This window comes from Ostrea edulis, chromosome 3 (assembly GCF_947568905.1).
Source record: "Ostrea edulis chromosome 3, xbOstEdul1.1, whole genome shotgun sequence".
Lineage (NCBI taxonomy): Eukaryota > Metazoa > Mollusca > Bivalvia > Ostreida > Ostreidae > Ostrea > Ostrea edulis.
The window spans coordinates 83,722,732-83,745,293 of record NC_079166.1 but is presented as its reverse complement, the minus strand read 5'-3'; the positions used below and the strand labels follow the sequence as shown (position 1 = coordinate 83,745,293).

Genomic DNA, 22,562 nt, shown 5'->3' with positions numbered 1-22,562 from the left:
AGTCTAATTATATAGGAATGGGATATTTATTAGAGGATCTACCAACGAAATATAGGCCTACGGTGCACAATAAAACTGTTCAAACACTCCTTCCTCATTCTCATCAGAACAGCAATCCTCATCGTTTTAATAACATACGTTATTATGTCTGTTGTTTGCTAATTTCCATGTCAAGAATTTTATTGTTTTACATTTACGTCAATTAGACTTGAATTGAATATGAATGTTTATACGTACGACTTATCTTGGTATGTTTGTGCCGCCATACTGTCAGGCAAAAGTTCTCGGAAACTAAACCGGTCTGAACGTTTGTAATCCACGGTGTAAGTAGTTATGATCATTTTACACTTGATTATTCTATTAATTACATTGTCAATTACCTGTATCTATACTGTCAGCTATGCTCATGAATGCAATTGTGCATAATCTGAGTTTATATTTTTGCCATGTGCTTAAAGTATGGTGCGCTGTTCATGTCATCTTCTGTAGCCGATGATTATTAACTGTAATTGTCTTGATATATGAATTTAGTGAATTGAATTGGTAATTCATGTTCATAAGTCATTTGATTAGTGATGTGGAGATGGGATTTGTTGTATGTCAAGTATTGTATTACACGGATTCAGGTTTGAGAAATGTTTGTATGGAAAGCAGTATTTGTCAAAAACTTTATTTTTTTTTATTCATTGTAGCTTTTTACCACATTTACGCTGACAAACTGTGTATGACTCCACACAACGGTGAACGAGCACCACGTGTAATTGTGTGCACATGTCACATTGATGGTTAACTGTCTGTTAAAATAAACTTTCAAACGCTGATCTGAGAGTCCTTATTGAGGCAGAATAGTAGAAAGACCATGTCTACAACAACAGAGCAGGCCGTGTCATCATCCATTCCAAATTCCACCGTGGACATCCAGTCTGCTGAAAAGGAATTACCACCTGATGACAGTGAAAGGGAAGATGTTGAACTTAGTGTTATTCAAGAGCAAGAGGAGGACCCGGAAGATGAACATCAAAGCACTTATTCACAATCTATTGATTCTTGTGTGCCGACATCAGATATCCTTGCAAGGAAGAGGGCTGAAGTGAGTAAAGCGAAAACCAGGATGTTCTATACAGCTAAAGAAATAACTCTCCGTAAACAGCAAATGGAACTCGATGCGGAACTAGAAATGTTAAATCTGGAAAGGCAAGCTGCAGAAGCTTAAGCAGATTGTCAGGCATTTGAATCAACTATCAGTCATATTTCATCTGTACTGTGTCGACCAGATTCGCCAGTTGACGCCAACAACCTGAAACCGAAGCACAGCTACTCTAGTCCAAATTATCACATCGCTTCTAGTCACCCTCCACCAGGTCATGTTCCTGCAGTTTCTACACAAGCTCACATCCCTTCCGATTCGCCTATCCTAAATCCGTATGCACAACCATACGTACCTAACGCATACCCTTCATCACCTTGCGCGACTGGACATGGAGCACATGTGACCGACGTCACTCGATTCCTTCTGAGGAAGGATCTACTGTTCTCCAGACTTACCAATTTCAATGATAGACCTGAATCCTACAGTGCATGGAAGCACAGTTTTTTGTGTGTAATGAATGAGCTTCAAGTCATGGATTCTGAGCAGATGGACCTTCTAATCAAGTACTTGGGGCCTGAATCAAAGAAGCACGCTATCAGCATCAGAACATCTAACATCTTCAACATTTCAAGGGGACTACAGAGACTTTGGGAACGGTTAGATGAGCGTTATGGTGCACCAGAGCATGTGGAAGCATCAATAAGAACCAAACTTTTAGACTTTCCAAAACTTGGCTACATAGATCATCAGAAGCTGTATGACCTTTCAGACATTCTCATGGAAATGCAGTTTCTGAAGGAAGATCCAAAGTACAGTGCTATGTTAGCATACCTGGACTCGTCGTCCGGGATAAGACCAATCATTTCCAAATTGCCGTACGGTCTACAGGAGAAATGGACAAATCGGGCAGTGAAGTACAAGAAGGAACACTGTGCTATTTTCTCCCCATTTTCAGTGTTTGTGGACTTTATAAAAGATATAAGCAAGGTGAAAAACGACCCAGGATTCAATTATGAACTGGACACAAACAACAATGATAGGTTCACTGCTTCAAAACAAATAAGTTCTACAAGAAACAGAGTTAGTGTGAAAAAGACAGGTGTTGAAGTGACTGTTCCAATAGAACATTGTATCATTCACAAAACCAAACACACTCTAGACGACTGCAGAGGATTTCGATCCAAATCATTAGAGGAAAGGAAGATACTTTTAAAGCAAAACAACATATGCTTCAGATGTTGTGCGTCAAACACTCATAAAAGTCGTGATTGCAGTGCTAGTGTTTCGTGCAAGGAATGTGGAAGCAAGTTTCACACTACAGCACTCCACATCAGCAGGAACGACCAAATAGCAGCAGTGGATCATTCCGCACCCCAGCAAGGAAAAGATACAGAGGCAAAGAACCACAGTCTATACTCATCCTCAAAGGAGAATGGCGGGGAGTCTAGGAACAAGATCAAACCTGTTTCAGAGGTTAGCTCAAGCTGCACCGAGATATGCAGAGGACCTTACAGTGGGAAATCATGTGCAAAAATCTTGCCGGTCAATGTGTTTCATCGTGACAATCCAAGTAAACTGTCAAAGATGTATGCAGTAATCGACGATCAGAGTAACCGCTCTTTAGCAGCACCTGAATTTTTCGACTTCTTCACTGTGAAGGATAAACCACAGAACTATACTATTTCAACATGTTCTGGCAGAGTCGTCACTTCAGGAAGAAGAGGAAAAGGATTTGGTGTCAGATCAATGGAAGGTGATGTAGACTTTGAACTGCCAACCCTGATTGAATGTGATCATATACCAAATAACAGAGATGAGATACCTACACCTGAAGTCGCATTCCATCACGCACATCTCTTAGATATCGCCAAGCACATCCAACCACTAGATGAACAGTGCCATATTCTTCTGTTGATTGGACGAGATCTGATAGAAGCACATCACATCCTTCATCAAATCTTTGGACCACCAAAAGCTCCATACGCACAACAACTAAAATTGGGATGGGCTGTCATTGGTGAAACTTGTCTTGATACACAACATGCCTCACAGGATATAAGTGTCAAGAAAACATACCTGCTACCAACAGGTCAGCCTACAATATTGAAACCATGTAGCAACAAGTTCGAGGTCCGAGAACTAGTGGATCAATCTATATGGGAGGAGTCAAAGTTATTCATCAGAACTAATGACGATGATGCATTAGGCATATCGATTGAAGACAGAATGTTTTTGAAACAAATGGACAGTGAATTTCTCAGAGAATCCACAGGAACTTGGGTTGCCCCACTACCATTTCATGAGAATAGACAGCGTTTACCAAACAACAGGGAGCAAGCGATCCAACGTGCGAGACTACTCGATGCGAGCATGAGAAAGAATGCTATGAAAAAAGAACACTTTCTTACATTTATGGGAAAAATCTTGGACAATAATCATGCTGAAGTTGCACCGGAATTGTCTGATGGAGAAGAATGTTGGTACCTGCCATTGTTTGGTGTTTACCACCCCAAAAAACCAGATCAGATTCGGGGGGTGTTTGATTCGTCCGCCAGATTTAATGGAGTTTCCCTTAACGACATTCTACTCTCAGGACCTGACTCATCTAACAGTCTTCTTGGTGTACTCATACGATTTCGTAAGGAGATGGTGGCTGTCACCGCTGATGTGCAACACATGTTTCACTGCTTTTTGGTTGGGGAGGATCATAGAAACTTTCTACGATTTCTGTGGCATAAGGATAATGACCTAGACAAAGAGCTCATCGAGTTTAGGATGAGGGTTCATGTCTTTGGCAACAGCCTTTCGCCTGTTGTAGCAACCATGGGACTCAGAAAGGCAGTTGAGTTAGCAGAATCAAAGTATGCAGACCATGTTACCAATTTTGTAAGAAAAAACTTTTATGTGGATGATGGGCTAATATCCTGTCCTACCCCTGAGGAAGGCATTCATACTCTCAAAGACACTCAGAGTGCCTTGAAAGAATTTGGTAATATCCGTCTTCATAAATTTGCCTCCAACAGTCTTGAGGTTATGTCCGCCTTTCCAAGTGAAGACCTAGCGACTAATCTGAAAGACTTGGATTTACATGGTGAGGAGAAGCCACTTCAACGTAGCCTTGGTCTTAGCTGGGATGTCAACAGCGACACCTTTCTGTTCCAACTTTCAAAAGACAATAAACCTGCAACACGCAGAGGTTTACTTTCAACTGTTAATGGCATCTACGACTCTCTAGGCTTTTTAGCCCCAGTAACTATTTATGGTAAATTATTGCTAAGGAAACTCATAGCACAGACTCAAAACTGGGATGAGCCACTCTCAGACGAAATGGAATCAATATGGAATTCATGGAAAGACACTCTAGGCTCACTTGAAGACTTGAGGATTCAACGCACATATGTGACCGATCTCAGTAGAGCTGTGACGAAGGAACTTCAGGTGCTCAGCGACGCCTCTGAAAAAGCCATAGCAGCTGTCATTTATTTGCATACAACAGATAGCGAAGGACGGTGTAAGCTTGGATTTGTTCTGGGCAAGGCCAAAGTTGCACCCATTAGTGGACACACTATCCCACAACTGGAATTGTGTGCATCTGTGTTAGCAGTAGATATTGCCCAATTCCTCCTTGAACACCTTGACATTCATATAGACACTGTGAAGTATTACACTGACAGCAAGGTAGTTCTCGGTTATATCTGTAACGAGTCTAGAAGATTCTATACCTATGTTGCCAACAGAGTACAACGTATTAGGAAGTTCACAACTCCAAATCAGTGGAATTATGTCCCCACTGATCGTAACCCAGCAGACCTAACAACCAGATGTTTACCTGCAGCTGAACTTCAAGACAGCACTTGGTTACAGGGACCAAAATACCTAGTCATGAAGAAAGAACAGCAATGTGATGAAAATGAACATTTGCTCATTGATCCGGATGAGGATAAAGAAATCCGCCCAGTTGTTTCGACAATGAAAACACACATGTCAAATGAAAATGATGACCGACTAGAAAGCGTGATTGAACGATTTCAGCGATTTAGTGATTGGAAGACACTTGTTTTGGCCATGAACTTTCTCAGGTACCTGCTTTTCAAGTTCCAAGGTCAAGACATTGCTTCTAAGACATTTTCAGAGAGGTACCAGGATACAGAGCGTTATGTGATCAAAGTAGTGCAGTCTGAAGTCTACTTTGATGAGATAGACTGTATTCGACGTCAAGAGCCTCTCTCTAGAAGAAGCCCAATAGCTAACCTTAACCCCTTTCTAGATGAACAAGGATTGCTTCGAGTCGGAGGTCGCATAGTGAATTCTAACTTGAGCTTACGAGAGAAGAAACCTTTGATCATACCAGGACGCCATCACATAGCAACCCTCTTACTTCGTTGCCACCATGAAAAGGTCCAGCACCAGGGGCGCCACTTCACCGAAGGAGCTATCAGGGCTGCTGGGCTATGGATAACGGGTGTGAAGCGACTTGTGTCATCTATTATTCATAAATGTGTAAAGTGTCGAAAACTCAGAGGGAAATTGCAGTATCAGATAATGGCTGATTTGCCAGCAGATCGCCTTGACCCTTCACCACCTTTTACCAATGTGGGTGTGGATGCATTCGGACCTTGGGCCATTGTTTCTCGTAAAACGCGAGGAGGTAGCGCAAACTCGAAACGCTGGGGAATACTGTTCACTTGCTTGGTGACTACAGCAGTGCACATTGAAATGGTTGAGGCGATGAGTTCATCTGCCTTTATCAATACTGTTAGGAGATTCACTGCTATACGAGGTCAAGTCAAGACATTCCGTTCCGATCAAGGATCCAACTTCATTGGGGCTGTAGATGACTTGCGCATTGATTCCATATATGTTGATGATGAACCCTTGAAAAACTATCTTCACAACTCTGGTACAGTGTGGATCTTTAATCCTGCTCATGCATCCCACATGGGTGGGGCATGGGAGAGGATGATCGGCATCACCCGTAGGATCCTCGACTCCATGCTGACTGGTGCCAGTGGGAAGACTTTAACACACGATGTTCTGAACACATTTATGGCGGAGGTTTGTGCAATTATCAATTCGAGACCTCTCGTTCCAGTCTCCACAGACCCAGACTTTCCGTTGATACTTACCCCAGCAATGTTGTTAACACAGAAGACTGAGTACGAGTTTGAAGCCAACTCACTTGGAGAATTCAACGATCGTGATATGTTCAAGGCTGAATGGAGACGCGTTCAAGCTTTAGCAAGTGTATTCTGGTCTCGATGGAAGAAGGAGTACCTTCCGCTTCTACAGAATCGACGGAAGTGGACTGAGAGACGACGCGACATAGCCGAGGGAGATGTGGTTCTTATCAGAGACAAGGATGTTACACAGAACTGCTGGCCTATTGGTTTAGTCTTGAAAGCCTTAAAGAGTTCCGATGACCATGTACGCAAAGCTGAGGTTCACACCATAGTGAATGAAAAGCCTGCAGTTTATGTTAGGCCAGTGGTTGACATGATTCTTCTCATTGAGAGTGAATGTGTTTAAGTCTAGTGACTGTGTGATTGACAAGCATGTGAAACTGTAATTAGGTTTAGTAAGACATTCATTTCCTGAATACGCTACTTTTTAGTTCAAATGTTGATAGTGATAAATCGAGTTATCAGACGGGGAGTATTCTGTCTGTTGTTTGCTAATTTCCATGTCAAGAATATTATTGTTTTACATTTACGTCAATTAGACTTGAATTGAATATGAATGTTTATACGTACGACTTATCTTGGTATGTTTGTGCCGCCATACTGTCAGGCAAAAGTTCTCGGAAACTAAACCGGTCTGAACGTTTGTAATCCACGGTGTAAGTAGTTATGATCATTTTACACTTGATTATTCTATTAATTACATTGTCAATTACCTGTATCTATACTGTCAGCTATGCTCATGAATGCAATTGTGCATAATCTGAGTTTATATTTTTGCCATGTGCTTAAAGTATGGTGCGCTGTTCATGTCATCTTCTGTAGCCGATGATTATTAACTGTAATTGTCTTGATATATGAATTTAGTGAATTGAATTGGTAATTCATGTTCATAAGTCATTTGATTAGTGATGTGGAGATGGGATTTGTTGTATGTCAAGTATTGTATTACACGGATTCAGGTTTGAGAAATGTTTGTATGGAAAGCAGTATTTGTCAAAAACTTTATTTTTTTTTATTCATTGTAGCTTTTTACCACATTTACGCTGACAAACTGTGTATGACTCCACACAACGGTGAACGAGCACCACGTGTAATTGTGTGCACATGTCACATTGATGGTTAACTGTCTGTTAAAATAAACTTTCAAACGCTGATCTGAGAGTCCTTATTGAGGCAGAATATACGTATATACAATATTTCGATAATAAAAATTACATTGACCTTTTGATAGAAAATAAATTATTTTAATGAGAATGAGATGCTTTGAATACACAAAAAGTGCGTCACAATGCATGTTGAGTATGACGCAATATGAGGTTAACGTGTGATGTCAGCATTAGTGTAGAAAATGATTGAGATAATTTTTGTTAGACGGATCTTTGTTGATTTTCTTTTTAATGAGAAACAATTGTTCTACAATAGATATGTGTCAAATGTTATCAACTATTAATTTACTATCTTCGATATCGCTATATTTTTTCGATTTTGGATTTTTTCCTTGTAAACTATCAGAGCAGAGCATAGGCTACACTTGGAAATTTATTTTTAACAATACATGCAATATAAAATAACAGTGCCATTGTGTTTAAACCATGCGTCATGTAATCAATTCTTATTCTATTTTTTCTCTTCTTTTTGCTGATGTATTAATACATGTGTGTGTATTTTCATGCTGCCCCTCGAGGGCCCTTGGCGTTTGGAAATAAGATATGAACCGGTAGGGAAAATATACATGTATATACATGGGTATGACAACACATTAAAATCAATGATCTGACTTTATCTTTGCATGGGACAAAGGTCGACGTCGAACTCTTTTCTATGAATAATTTCTTTTTTTATAATAATCCCCATGTGTTCAAACCACCGGGAAATATTGTCTGACGTCTGCTCTGGTCTTCTCCAGTTGTAAAACTACTTTTTAAACAATTTTTTCTTATCATCTTTAGAATTTACTATATTTGAACATGAATCAACAGTCCTTTATTTTTTTTATTTAAAAATACATGGTCTTTGTCAAAATATCTACAGTACTTTAAAGTTAACTTTTTACGACTTCATGAAAGCGAAACGATGCGCAACGACTGCGCAGAACGCGAAAATTCGAATTGTACTCGGCCTCGTTAAATGTCATGTGATCGATAGGTATTTGTCACATTAATAACACAGTTAAATGACATGTGATTGATACGGTAATTGTCACATTAATAAAACAGTTAAATGACACGTGATTCATACGATAATTGTCATATTAATAACACAGTTAAATTACATGTGATTGATACGGTCATTGTCACATTAATAACACAGTTAAATGACATGTGATTATTACGGTAAGTGTTACCTTAATAACACAGTTAAATGACATATGATTGATACGGTCATTGTCACATTGATAACACGTTTAAATAACATGTGATTGATATGGTAATTATCACATTAATAACACAGTTAAATGACATGTGATTGATATGGTAATTGTCACATTGATAACACGTTTAAATGACATGTGATTGATATGGAAATTGTCACATTGATAACACGTTTAAATGACATGTGATTGATATGGAAATTGTCACATTGATAACACTATACATGTCTTGTGATTGATACGATAATTTTCACATTGATAACGTAATGTGATTGATACGGTAATTGTCATATTAACATATAAAATGTCATGTAATTGATACGGTGATTACTACTTCAATAACAAAGTCAATCTAAGACGCTTGATACAGTAATCTTCACATTAATAACGCAATAATTGCCATGTTATTGGTACGGTGATTATAACTTTAAAAACACAGTCAATGATATGCCATCGATACGGTAATTGTCACATCAATGAAAGATGACGAACAGTGATCAATCTCACAACTCCTATAATGAATGCAAAATAGAGCGTTTGGCAAACACGGACCACTGGGCACACCAGAGGTGGGATCGATACAGTTCCTGCCACTTAATTGACACATTGAAATGCCATGTGATTGACACGGAATTTTTTCTCGTTAACAACACAGTAAATGTCATATAATTGATACAGCAATGGTGGTGTATTGTGTCGTGTGACTTCTTTCCTAAAACAAACTTCTTTTAAGGGTCATTTAAATGCACACAATTAAACTTGACAGGTGATAGGGATAGGGCTTGATGTAAGTGGTGCCTAGAGGATGTAACTGGGATGTTACCCAGTTGAAGATTAGTTAATTATTCCGAAAATGCAATGTGTCCGTCTCATCAGTATTTGTTTAAATCAAAGCTTTTCATTTTGAAATGCTGTGACACAAGGATATGGGATTTGGGGGGGGGGGGGGGGCAGAGAAACTTGATATATAGTTACATTGGATTTAGGGGTAGGTAAGATTAGATGCAGTGACCTTGGGTTTAGGGGGAGAAAATCTGCGATGTGATGATCTGGGGTTTAGGAGTAGGAAACTGAGATGTTGTAACCTGATATTTAGGGGTAGGGAAGCTGATATGTTGTAACCTGATATTTAGGGGTAGGGAAGCTGAAATGTTGTAGCCTATGGTTAAGGAGTAGAAAAATTGAGATTTTGTAACCTGGGATTCAGGGTTAGGAAGACTGAAATGTAATCTGAGATTTAGGGGTAGCAAATCTGAGATGTTGTGATCTGGATTTTAGGGGTAGGAAAACTGAGACGTTGCAACCTAGGATTTAGGGGGTAGGAAAACTGAGATGTTGTAACCTGGGATTTAGGGGTAGGAAAACTGAGATGTTGTGATCTGGAATTTAGGGGTAGGAAAACTGAGACGTTGTAACCTGGGATTTAGGGGTAGGAAAACGGAGATGTTGTAACCTGGGATTTAGGAGTAGGAAAACGGAGATGTTGTGATCTGGGGTTTAAGGGTAAAAAAACCTAATATGTTGTAACCTGGAATTTAGGGGTAGGAAACTGAGATGTTGTAACCTGGGATTTATATTAGGGATAGAAAAACTGAGATGTAACCTGAGATTTAGGGGTAGGAAAACTGGGATGTTGTAACATGGTGGTTAGGGTTAGGACAACTAAAATGTTGTAACCTGGGATCTAGGGGTAGGAAAACTTGAGGTGTAATGCTATCCTTTGCTTGAGGATTACACGGGCCGTTTGTGTTGAATTGTCTCCTGGTGATCATGATTTATGAAGACTTACATATAGTTAAAGTTGGTTTTAGGTCTGTATTTCTGTTTTACGTTATGAGGATTTACAGAGTCTGTTTTTCTGGTTTCCATTATTAGGATTTACAGAGTCTGTATTTCTGATTTATATCAGTCTGTATATCTGTTTTATGTTATGAGGATTTAAAGAGTCTGTATATCTGTTTTATGTTATGAGGATTTACAGAGTCTGTATATCTGTTTTATGTTATGAGAATTTACAGAGTCTGTATATCTGTTTTATGTTATGAGGATTTACAGAGTCTGTATATCTGTTTTATGTTATGAGAATTTACAGAGTCTGTATATCTGTTTTATGTTATGAAGATTTACAGAGTCTGTATATCTGTTTTATGTTATGAGGATTTACAGAGTTTGTATATCTGTTTTATGTTATGAGAATTTACAGAGTCTGTATATCTGTTTTATGTTATGAGGATTTACAGAATCTGTATATCTGTTTTATGTTATGAGGATTTACAGAGTCTGTATATCTGTTTTATGTTATGAGGATTTACAGAGTTTGTATATCTGTTTTATGTTATGAGAATTTACAGAGTCTGTATATCTGTTTTATGTTATGAGGATTTACAGAATCTGTATTTCTGTTTTATGTTATGAGGATTTACAGAGTCTGTATTTCTGTTTTATGTTATGAGGATTTACAGAGATTGTATTTCTGTTTTACGTTATAACGATTTACAGAGTCTGTATATATGTTAATGATGCCTTACAGAATCTGTATTTCTGTTTTATTTTATCAGGATTTACAGAGTCTGTATTTCTGTTTTACGTTATGAGGATTTACAGAGATTGTATTTCTGTTTTAAGTTATAACGATTTACAGAGTCTGTATATATGTTAATGATGCCTTACAGAATCTGTATTTCTGTTTTATGTTATGAGGATTTACAGAGTCTGTATTTCTGTTTTACATTATGAGGATTTACAGAGTCTGTATTTCTGTTTTATGTTATAACGATTTACAGAGTCTGTATTATTTGATGTTAATGATGCCTTACAGAATCTGTATTACTGTTTTATGTTATGAGGATTTACAGAGTCTGTATTTCTGTTTTACATTATGAGGATTTACAGAGTCTGTATTTCTGTTTTATGTTATGAGGATTTACAGAGTCTGTATTTCTGTTTTACATTATGAGGATTTACAGAGTCTGTATTTCTGTTTTACGTTATGAGGATTTATAGAGATTGTATTTCTGTTTTACGTTATAACGATTTACAGAGTCTGTATTTATGTTAATGATGCCTTACAGAATCTGTATTTCTGTTTTATGTTATGATGATTTACAGAGTCTGCATATCTGTTTTATGTTATGAGGATGTACAGAGTCTGTATTTCTGTTTTATGTTATGAGGATTTACAGAGTCTGTATTTCTGTTTTATGTTATGAGGATTTACAGAGACTGTATTTCTGTTTTACGTTATGAGGATTTACAGAATCTGTATTTCTGTTTTATGTTATGATGATTTACAGAATCTGTATTTCTATTTTATGTTATGAGGATTTTCAGAATCTGTATTTCTGTTTTATGGTATGAGGATTTACAGAGTCTGTATTTCTGTTTTATGTTATGATGATTTACAGAGTCTGTATTTCTGTTTTACAGTTTCCAAAATTTAGGCTTGGACATCACTATACACGCTTGAGTGAAACGACTGACGAAACAACACATGTATGTTGAGCAGGATTTGTGTCTTCTTTATCAGTGACTTCCTGATCTGGTGACCTTTAACCTGTTACATATATGATGACCTTTTTTCCAGGCTATGGTCTTTCCTGTGATTTTGTATCACCTGCCACAATCAGCACAAAACACCACCCCTGTAGAAGGCCAAGGGTCAAGTTACTTATCAAAGGATGACGATCGAAAATAAAATTGTAGTCCATCAGAACAGCAAAAACTGCCACATCAAATTATTTACGTATAGACTTCAATCTACATTACATAATCATACTAAACATAAACAGTAAAATAATAACAGGAATAAAGACTATGTAAATCTCCATAATTTAAAACAGAAATAACGACTCTGCAAATCCTCATAATGTAAGCCAGAATTACAGACGCTGTAAATCCTCATATGAATTATAACAAAAATATAGACTATGTAAATCCTCATACGTAAACAGAAATACAGACTCTGTAAATCCTCATAATATAAAACAGAAATACAGACTATGTTAACCTTCATAACATATAACAGAAATAGAGACTCTCTAAGGCATCATTAACATAAACACAAACTCTGTAAATCCGTATAACGTAAAACAGAAATACAGTCTCTCTAAATCCTCATAACATAAAACAGATATACAGATTCTGTAAATCCTTATAATGTAAAACAGAAATACACACTCTGTAAATCCTCATAATGTACAACAGAAATATACACTCTGTAAATCCTCATAATGTACAACAGAAATACACACTCTGTAAATCCTTATAATGTAAAACATAAATACATACTACTGTAAATCCTCATGACGTAAAACAGAAATACAGACTCTGTAAATCCTCATAATTGAAAACTTATACGGTACCAATTTTGATGCACCAGATACGCATTTCGACAAATAATGTCTCTTCAGGGATGCTCAAGCCGCAATTCTGGAAATTCGAAATAACAATAATTTTTAAAGCACATATCGCATGTTTCTAAATGTTGTTTTTTTTTTTTAATTTTTTTTTGGCAAATTTAATTCATTTCATGCCTAAAACTGCGTTACAAATCTTTTAAATGAAACAGTTTGCGTAGTTTTCGAATTTGATATTTTACGCGCCATTATATTTGACCTTGAGCGTGAAGATTGGAAAACAGTTGTTAGCCATTTCATGAATAGATTCGATTTAATTTAGAAAAAAACAATTATCACATTAACGGCTTGTAAATAGCATTGTATTAGGGTGTTTGGTAACGTTTAAGGGTGTACTTGCTGTCAGTAGAGAGGGTTTGGACTGTGTTTTTCTCAATTTTCAAAGGAAGGTATGAGGGACAAGATGTGAATATTTTTTTGTCGGCACAACGACTTTGCCATAAAACAAATCAGTAGATTTTGTCCCTGTACTTTTTCAAACAAGGACTTGGACAGAGACGTAGATAAACTGCGAGAAAATGGTTCTATCGAAGATACGCACTGTTACATATATGTCTACGACATATGTTTTCCGTTCTGCTCTCAAATTCAATATACACTCGCACCAACTGACCTTCACATTATAACAACATATAGGCAGAATTTAATTGTGCTCTCAGTTTCCACCAACTGGTAGTTTTAATAAAGAATAAAAGATAATTGAACTTTCAATTACAAATAATAAAATATGATCTACTATGATGTTTCCCAACTTTAACTTGATTATAATGCTTTCATTTTTTAAAGAAATGCTAACATAATAACAACAGCACGTTGCGCTCTCACTTCCTAAGTAACAGCGTGTAGATTAAAGGAAATGATGATTAATAAAATTGGTTGAATGCAAGGTGAAGATAAACCGCGATCAATCTCATAACTCCTACAAGCAATACAAAATAGATAGTTGGGCAAACACGGACCCTGAACACACCAGAGATGGAATCAGGTGCCTAGGAGGAGTAAGCATCCCCTGTTGACCGGTCACACCCGCCGTGAGCCCTATATCCTGATCAGGTAAACGGAGTTATCCGCAGTCAAAATCAGTGTGCCAAGAATGGCTTAACAATCGGTATGAAACACGTCAGACAGCATTTGACTCAATGCGAGGTTGTATTGGCGAATTAGATCGTTATAACGACCATAGAATTTGCGAGATGCTGACTTCAATCGAGACTGTTGAAACCGCTGTACCATCAACTTATTTGTCAGTAGCTTACCTCGATTTAAAAACTGACTATACGCAGAACAAGCTCTTGCATATCGAATCAGTTGAGATATATAAACACCATATGCAGGTGATAATGGAATATTGCTACACAAATATGGGAAGTTGACGATGGAGAAACTGAAATCATCCCGTTTGTCATACAGTTGAGTTGTCAGTTTGCTTTTAATGTCTACTTTCAATAAAATGTCTAAGTATGAAGCAGAAGTGGACGACTATGTGGTGTCCTTTATTTCGAGCTCACAGGGATATATCAAATCGATGTATGGATAAAAGCTATTATTGTTAATAGACAAAACGTCATCGATATATCTAAATGTCGAATTTAAGGCCACAGCGAGATATTTTTTCTTCTCACGTAGAAGTTTTTGAATAAATTCTGCTTCATGTGAATATAGAAACAGGTCAGCTAACAAAGGAGTACAATTCGTGCACATGAGAATTCCAACAGACTGTTGGAGGACCTGATCACCAAAGACCACGAAGATATTGTCAATGAGGAACTCTAGCATATTTTTTATTTCAACTTCAGAGTACTTGTGCGTGGAATCAGAGTGGTGTTTAACAAAGTAAGTTTTTGAATGATTGATCACTAGATATGAATATTTCCGTTTTCCGTGTTTTGTTGAAGAAGCAACTGTCTATGATGTCAAAAAGTCTAGTCTTTAATTTATCGTGAGGAATGGTCGTGTATAGTGTTGAAAAGTCATAGGTTTTAATGTTATTGATTTCTTTAGAAGTTTATAGAATCCACATTTGATTAACACCATTTCTGGCTGATGTAGTCGCACAGTAAGTTTGAAGTTTCTCCTTCACAGCTGTTAATATTTTCGTGAGGAGCAACGATAGGGGCTTGGTAGAGCACTTACTGGATCCAGCAATGTATCCAGTATAGGTACGGTAACTCATATTCATTCGACCCATTGACTGGGATATTAAATGTGTCTAAAACTGAAGCATGGTTTTGAAGAATTTCATCTTTTGAAAGAGCAGTTGGAGTATAAGTATGTTTACCAAAAGTGGAATTAATGCCAAGTTCGTTTAAAATACAGTTGTAATAATGAGCCTTACAAACAAAGATAATGTTGTTACTAGCTTTGTCAACTGGAATCAAAACATATTTCTTATGTAACCTATTTAATTCTTGAATAAAATAATTCAAAAGCATTGTGCTTTTCACTAGTGACGTAGAACTGACTTTCATTCATATTTATACTCATTGCGTATTTGCCATTTGAATATCTGAAGGATTTCCCAATACTAGGGACAAGCCTAATACATTTTATGAGTCAATACATTATACATGTAGTCTACAGATAATTTTTGAAACCGTCAAAATTGAATTGTCTTTTTTTTTCCTGAGTATCAGATACAATGTACATACCGTTACATGTTACGAGTGTATCAAATATTTAAAATTCTATACTACTACAATCCAAAAATTCTTATACTCGTATGCATTATTTTCTACAACCAACAACTGGCAACTGTACATGTCTCTGGCCACAAAACAAAATATTGAAAGTTTAATATGCATTAATAAAGGTCAACATTATTCGAAGTCTTTCTTCTAAAGCTTTTCAAAGTTCACAACGGTTTTTCGTACAAGGCACCATGCCTTTGCCAACAACTTTCATTCACAAACATACCAGTTCTCCTTAGCAGCCTTGATTATTAAAACACAGGTATTGCATGCGGTATTCGGCGTGTTTGCTGAGAGTCCTATTCACAAACTAAACAGTGTCCAGGTTGGAAGCTTATTTAAAACTCGGCACATGATAATAAACAGAGATTTGACATGGGACATTTATAAAAACTAGATGCGTGTTTCAATTAAGAAAAAAAAAATTCTACATGGAAAGCGTAATATGAACACAAGAAAATGTGTTCGTGAGGGAGTCGAACTCGGTCGTTTTAAAAATAGAAAACCTCTTTACATAAAAGAGTCGACGACCTTATCACTGAACCACGGAGTAGACCATGCATTGCTAAGGGAAATTAACTACAGGAAAAGTTGAAAATAATACCAGTGAAGTCGTTTCGATTTTTTTAAATTTACAAAAAAATGCCCTTGTGAAACCAAATTTCAAAGCGACAGTTTTTTAGAGGAAAACTCGAAGAACATGTTCATGCTAAATACATTTTGTTTCACGGAGGCAGTTTTTCTGAAATTTCGGGATACTCCTCCATTTTAACGCTAAAAATCATATAAATCACCTATTGCTGGATTTAAACTCGAAATATTTTGGCTAATTTTGTCAATACATGTCTTTTAAACTTATTTTCAAAAATTATTGAATCAAGACATACGTTCCAAATGGTTTCATCATATATTTGATTAACTTATTTTGTTCAATCTTTCATGCCACACCTTTTAGGGAAATTAACATGAGGCATGCAACACCTTCAAAGTTTGATCAGTTTTATTTAGTTTTTTTTAAATGTACCCATGACAATGTCAATGATACGTAATCGTATCATAATTCAGGCCTATCTACATGTAAGCTATCCAAAAAATAAATTTGATAATAATTGCACTGTTTCTTTTAGAAAAGCAACACCGCTAATTACAGTTGTTTAAAGAAATGACATTAACAAAAAGTGTTTAGACAGTGATCTCATATAAACATTATATTTACAACAAGTTGATCGACGAAGGTCGCATATGACGTCACTGTACCAAGTGACTGCCTAACTAATTAACCAGGTTTTTTGACATGGGGGCTTACATTTAAGTCCGTATTGTGGTTAATTATCGCAGTACTTCAGCGAACAAACTATTGCAATTAATTTTTATAAGCATTAGGAAGACAAAATGCATATCATTCTGTATACTTTCACGAGATGTGTCTTTTAAGAGCTAACATGAAAACTAGAGTGCCAAAAACTGGTGAAAAATTGGTCCAAGGATAAGAGCTATGTATGAGAGCGATAATCCTTAATTTTGAAATGAATTTCTAAATGTTATCCCAGCATTAGGTTTCTGGTAATATTGAGACATCTCACAGAGAGATATGTGTCGCATGATAGTCATATGACCCATGATCTGCCTTGTCACATTTTACTGCACATGGTTTTGTGTTATTCAACTGTGTTTACAGATATATGTGGAAATTTAGAGTATTTCATATTCCACTTTGTATCCCTATACTTTGTTTTACACTTTTTATTCACTGATTCCACAATGACCCTAAGATGTTTGTTGTCTGTGATGTTACTGTGGTGTTTAAGTGATTGGGAAATCATTTTAATTCTGTGATCGGGATGTTGTGAATAAATATATCTTGTTGAAGGTGAGGGACATATCATAAGAAAACAGTGTTCAGTATATCAATGACAAAGGAGATGTTGATATCAGATCAGTATTATCAGACAGTCAATTTAATATTGAATGCACTTGTCTTAGCTTTACGAATTCACGATTCAGAGGAACATATACTTTTACTGACATTGGAGGGGCATTTCAGAGTTTGTTTTACAGAGGTTATTTTATCATCAATCCCATAATTTACAATCTGAAAATTAAACCGTTTAGTGATTTTGTAAGAACTGATATGGGCTGTTTTAGATTGCTTCAGTTTATGTTGATCATATATATAAGTTTTAAAACTTTTTATCCTCACTTTATATCTGACTGTTATGATGTGAAGTTTTTATTGATATTTATGAATTGTTAAGGTTATATAATTTTGTGAGATTTTTATTAGGGTTTTTGCTCTGTTTGTGTGTCAGTTGCAAAACTTGATTGACACATATGTATGTTTCTGTCTGTGTTGTAACACTGGCGGCCTGGCTCTCCGGAATTAAATATGAACAATAATTCGTCTGATTTGCATTGTCCCATCTTGTAATCAAGGAGATGCCAACTACATGGAAATGTTGAGTAAAGGTATCAAAGACACTTTAACAACGTTTACACAGATTTTGATAGAAATAGAATGCAAATGTGGTTTGGGACCCCATACCAGTTCCTGATACTTATGTCAATATATGCATAGCTTTAATGGTCTGTGAATGTGAACTCTGTATCTATTACCTGAAGTCAATATATGAATAACTGTTGATGACCAATGACCACCATATTTCTGGTCATTCTGATGTTTGATACACGCAGTGACATATACAGTGTGACCAGCATGGCTGACCTGTTGAATGTTTTTGACCAACATTTTCTATTGTTTTCTGTCTATGTCAGTGAAAATAGTTTCTCTTATCTATATATCTATCATGCGTTTTGTGGACAGGATATGGTCTTTCATTGGGAGAGTTGACATTCTTTTATTTACACACTGAAATCAGATGGAAAAAAAAATCTTCAGTAAAATGGCTATACAAATTGTCTCAAGATTTATTTTACACTCTTTTTCTTTGGGGGATGGGGATGTTCAGATTAACAACAAACTTGTGCAGTCATGTATCCATCAAAGGTACACTTCAATGTAAAACTTATATGGTACCAATTTTGATGCACCAGATGCACATTTCGACAAATAATGTATCTTCAGTGATACTCAACCGAAATGTTTGAAATCCGAAATAAGAATGCAGTTTCAGAGCTATTATAGCCAAAAACAGCGTGCCAAAAAAAAGTGGAGTCAAATTCGTCTAAGGATAAGAGTTATGCCTAAGGGAGATAATCCTCAATTTTGAAATGAATCTCTAAATGTTATAACAGCAATTAAATATACATCCGTATTTTCAAGCTAGTAACGAAGTACTTAGCTACTGGGCTGTAGAGACCCTCGGGGACTAACAGTCCACCAGCAGAGGCCTCAACCCAGGGATATATACATGATATGCTTACATTATGCGTGTATATCTCTGTGCAGTATTACGTACAACATGAATACAAGCTTGCAGCAAACGAGAGGTTACTGATTGAATGAATTCAGCAGGCTGAAATCGCAAACTCTGCCTGTTTTCTATTGACATCTGATTTTGTACAAAACATAGCTTTGCATAGAAGTTGTTACTGCTGTTAAAAGACGGAGGTACTCTCAAAGATACCTGTTCTAAATAGACGGAGATAATCTCAAAAGATACCTGTTCTGCACTCAGTAATCTACTGTAGTATATGTTTTAGCAAGCAGTACACTGACAAACAGTGCTATAGAGCTGTATCTGTGATTTATGTATGTTATCATTGGTTTCTATGATTTTCATGCATTTAATAATGTCCTTTGATGATGGATGTGCACATATTCATTACTTCAACAGACAGGTGGGACAATACTTTTTTTTTTCTGTATACTTTTTGTGTCTTCAATAATGTCACTGTTCTTATCTGGAATAGATTTGTCGAAGATGATATCTAATGTTATTCTTTTGATGATGCACAATACAAGTTTTGATCTTTTGAGACCAGTTCAAAGTATTCTACTGGCTAGAGCGCTTGTTGAGCGCAGGTTCGATCCTTGAGCCCGGAAATGCGTCAAACCCAAGATGTTTATTATAGATAATCCCTGTTCCTTTGTCAGACGCCCAACATCAAAGCTGAAAGTCAATGGTCTTTTTGATATGACCTTGAATCAGATGTACCATGTGACTATAGGCATTGACATACATGTAATAAAACACCCTCACTGTTACGGCTTTGAGAACGAGGTCTAGTTCAAAATGTGTGGTATTTCACAAAAAGTTGGCGATGTCTTTACACAATTGATATTGTTTTGAATGATCTGTAGATGACAAGGTACAATTTCAATCTTTGATGAAATGATATCATATATTTTTTAATTAAAATATATTGTTTACACTTTCAAAATCTGCAAACTCCCTTTTTTATATGCGAAGGTATAATTGAGAATCTGCTAGAGGTTTTTTTGAAAATAATTTTGTGAATATACAACATGCATGATATTATTGCAAGAATTAAATTTTCCACCATTTGTAAGAATTGAATATCACACAGTGTCATACTGCCTTCTTCTACTTTGAGTCAATATGTATAACAAATTTCCAATTTTTTTTGTGGTGACAAAGTTTCTTATTTATAATTTTGAAGAATTTAACGAAGTGATTGCTATATGTGTACTTTTTTTTAGCGTAATTAAAATATTTTGACCATGTTAACCCTATATGGATATAAAACATGATTAGTGTATTAAAATGATATTTACAGAACTAGGGAACTGTAGAGCAGTGCAGAGATTAAACATCTTAGCAGTGCTTATTTAACTTCTTTTTTCCCAAATGGAGCTAGGCTCCATTTCACCCAAGCTTCCAATAGTTATCGAAGGCATGTGTTTGAAGTCTGTAATTAAAGATTATTTTTTGTGAATGTAATTTCCAAAAGTGTGCAACGATTCTTATCCCATTTAATTCCCAAATCCTAAAACTTCTGTAGAATCCACCTTTTAAGATGATGCATGCATTTATATATATGAACAAATTATCTAAACTTTCAGATTTGATCCCCAGTTTATGGTTGTTGCTACTTTTGTTTTGTTTAGAGTGGGATGAGCAGGGATTAATCATGATTTCATTGTGCTCGATAATGTAATAAAAATCAAAAATGAGATAATCGTGGAGTTGTGTTAATTGTTGCCCTTCCTTTGGTAAGACATGCATTGTATCGGCACGTTTGGTCGTATTTGCACGTTTGGTCGTCGACGACCATTTGTGCCGAGCGACAGAACGTGCCGTGAGGGTGGGCACGATTGGTCGCTAATTTTAGGCCATACCCGAGCGCGAATAGTTGCCACCCAAGCCCCAACTCCAAAACCCGAACTTTGCTTTTTTTTCCTCCTCAGCATCTATTCCCCTTCCTTATCTTCCTCCATTTTAATCTCCTCCAAATTCTTCATCAATTTCTTCCGGTTTGATCAAACTTAACGAGTATTTTGAATTGCCAGGTAATAGCTATAAATGAGATATGGTGCTTTCTAATACCCTTCGATTAACAATCGTATACTAATGGACGCTTCCTAGAAAGAATCACAGCACATCTTATTCCGATTCGAAACAGCTCTTTAAGGAGGTATGCTACACCAGAGAAATTTGATGTAGATGAAAAGTGGAGGATATGTACAAGAATATTTTGAAGTTGAAAAATTTCAAATTTACTTTATTTTGTCAAAAATAGAGTTTTAGTAGAAGGTAATCTGAAAAAAATTTAAAACCCCTGCTGGACTCGAACCTGCCACCTACAGTTCATCATTCGGTATTCTAACCTATTGAGCTACTCGGCTAGGTATTTAAATAGAAAAGGAAAAGTCAAATATTGCTGATATCGATTTTTTCATCCATGTTTTTAAAGGAAGTCAGCCATTATGACGATGTAGAGTACTACCTCAAATCTTCGACATGTTTCAAGTGTGCAGATAATATAGGGCCTAATCTTGCATTTCATAAATGTGGCGTAAAAGGGTAGGCCTACAAGAAGAGAGAATGCACGAAACAAGGCATGGATATACCCACAAAACTTTAGTATTCCTCCATAGACGCCTACTCTTCAACAAGTCAGAGTTATCCCCGCGCTGCCCCTACAATCATCCCATGCAATCTTTCTATCTCACACACACTCACGCGCATTATCTCTCTCTCTCTCTCTCTCTCTCTCTCTCTCTCTCTCTCTCTCTCTCTCTCTAAAAGATAGTGGCTCTATTTTGGGAGAACGAATTTCATGTATGAGAAGTGCTTCTTACATGTACCTATGAAGTTTTAAATCTATAGATTTGCTTACTCCATCTGTTCAGTTTGATTCGTACTTTGTAAAAGTACCAATTCTGCAGCCATTTTGTACATTTTACTTCATGCTTATCGCTAGTGCAGTAGTTGGCTTAAATTCTTTGTTTTGATAGTACTGATGGATTCTTTTTACAATAAGTTAACATGATAAGTGGTAAAGTGCTGTTCATGAATATTATGTTCACTAAAATTAAAACTGCACTGCCCAGGCAATGTTGTTTATGCCGAATTCAAAGATTTCATTTTCTTATCAAACCATAGCAAATGGTAGTACATGTATTATCATCGGCTAAATTCACATTGTATTCATAATCAGAATAAATGTTTTGGTACATTCTTGAAAGACACAGTTCGTCATCTTTCTACTACGTGATAAACAACGAACTCTAGAACAATCTAGGTCACATATTTCACTCAAGTCCAAGTATTACAGAACAATATGATACTTTATATTGTTTATAAGATATCTTATAAAAATTCATTTACCAGATATCTTATAAAAATATAAGATATTTTATAAAATTTAAAAAATATCTTATAAAACATATAAGAT

General features: G+C 36.3%; 2 protein-coding genes across 2 annotated transcripts in view; one reads left to right on the top strand and one right to left on the bottom strand.

Annotated features, from left to right (window-relative positions):
* The window catches only part of LOC130053656 (uncharacterized), a 231,689-nt gene that overhangs the window by 65,824 nt on the left and 143,303 nt on the right, over positions 1-22,562 (bottom strand). The window lies entirely within an intron of this gene.
* On the top strand, positions 860-6,616 carry LOC125653384 (uncharacterized). The gene is made up of 2 exons (XM_056161034.1): positions 860-1,094; positions 1,275-6,616. Exons 1-2 carry the CDS (start codon positions 860-862, stop codon positions 6,614-6,616), a joined length of 5,577 nt encoding a protein of 1,858 aa, XP_056017009.1.

What these genes read in the sequence shown, in the direction of transcription:
- LOC125653384 (XM_056161034.1), top strand. Translation starts at nt 860, where the DNA reads ATGTCTACAACAACAGAGCAGGCCGTGTCATCATCCATTCCAAATTCC. An exon ending in AAGGAAGAGGGCTGAAGTGA is followed by an intron (nt 1,095 to 1,274) that starts GTAAAGCGAAAA and finishes TGTGTCGACCAG; the next exon opens with ATTCGCCAGTTGACGCCAAC.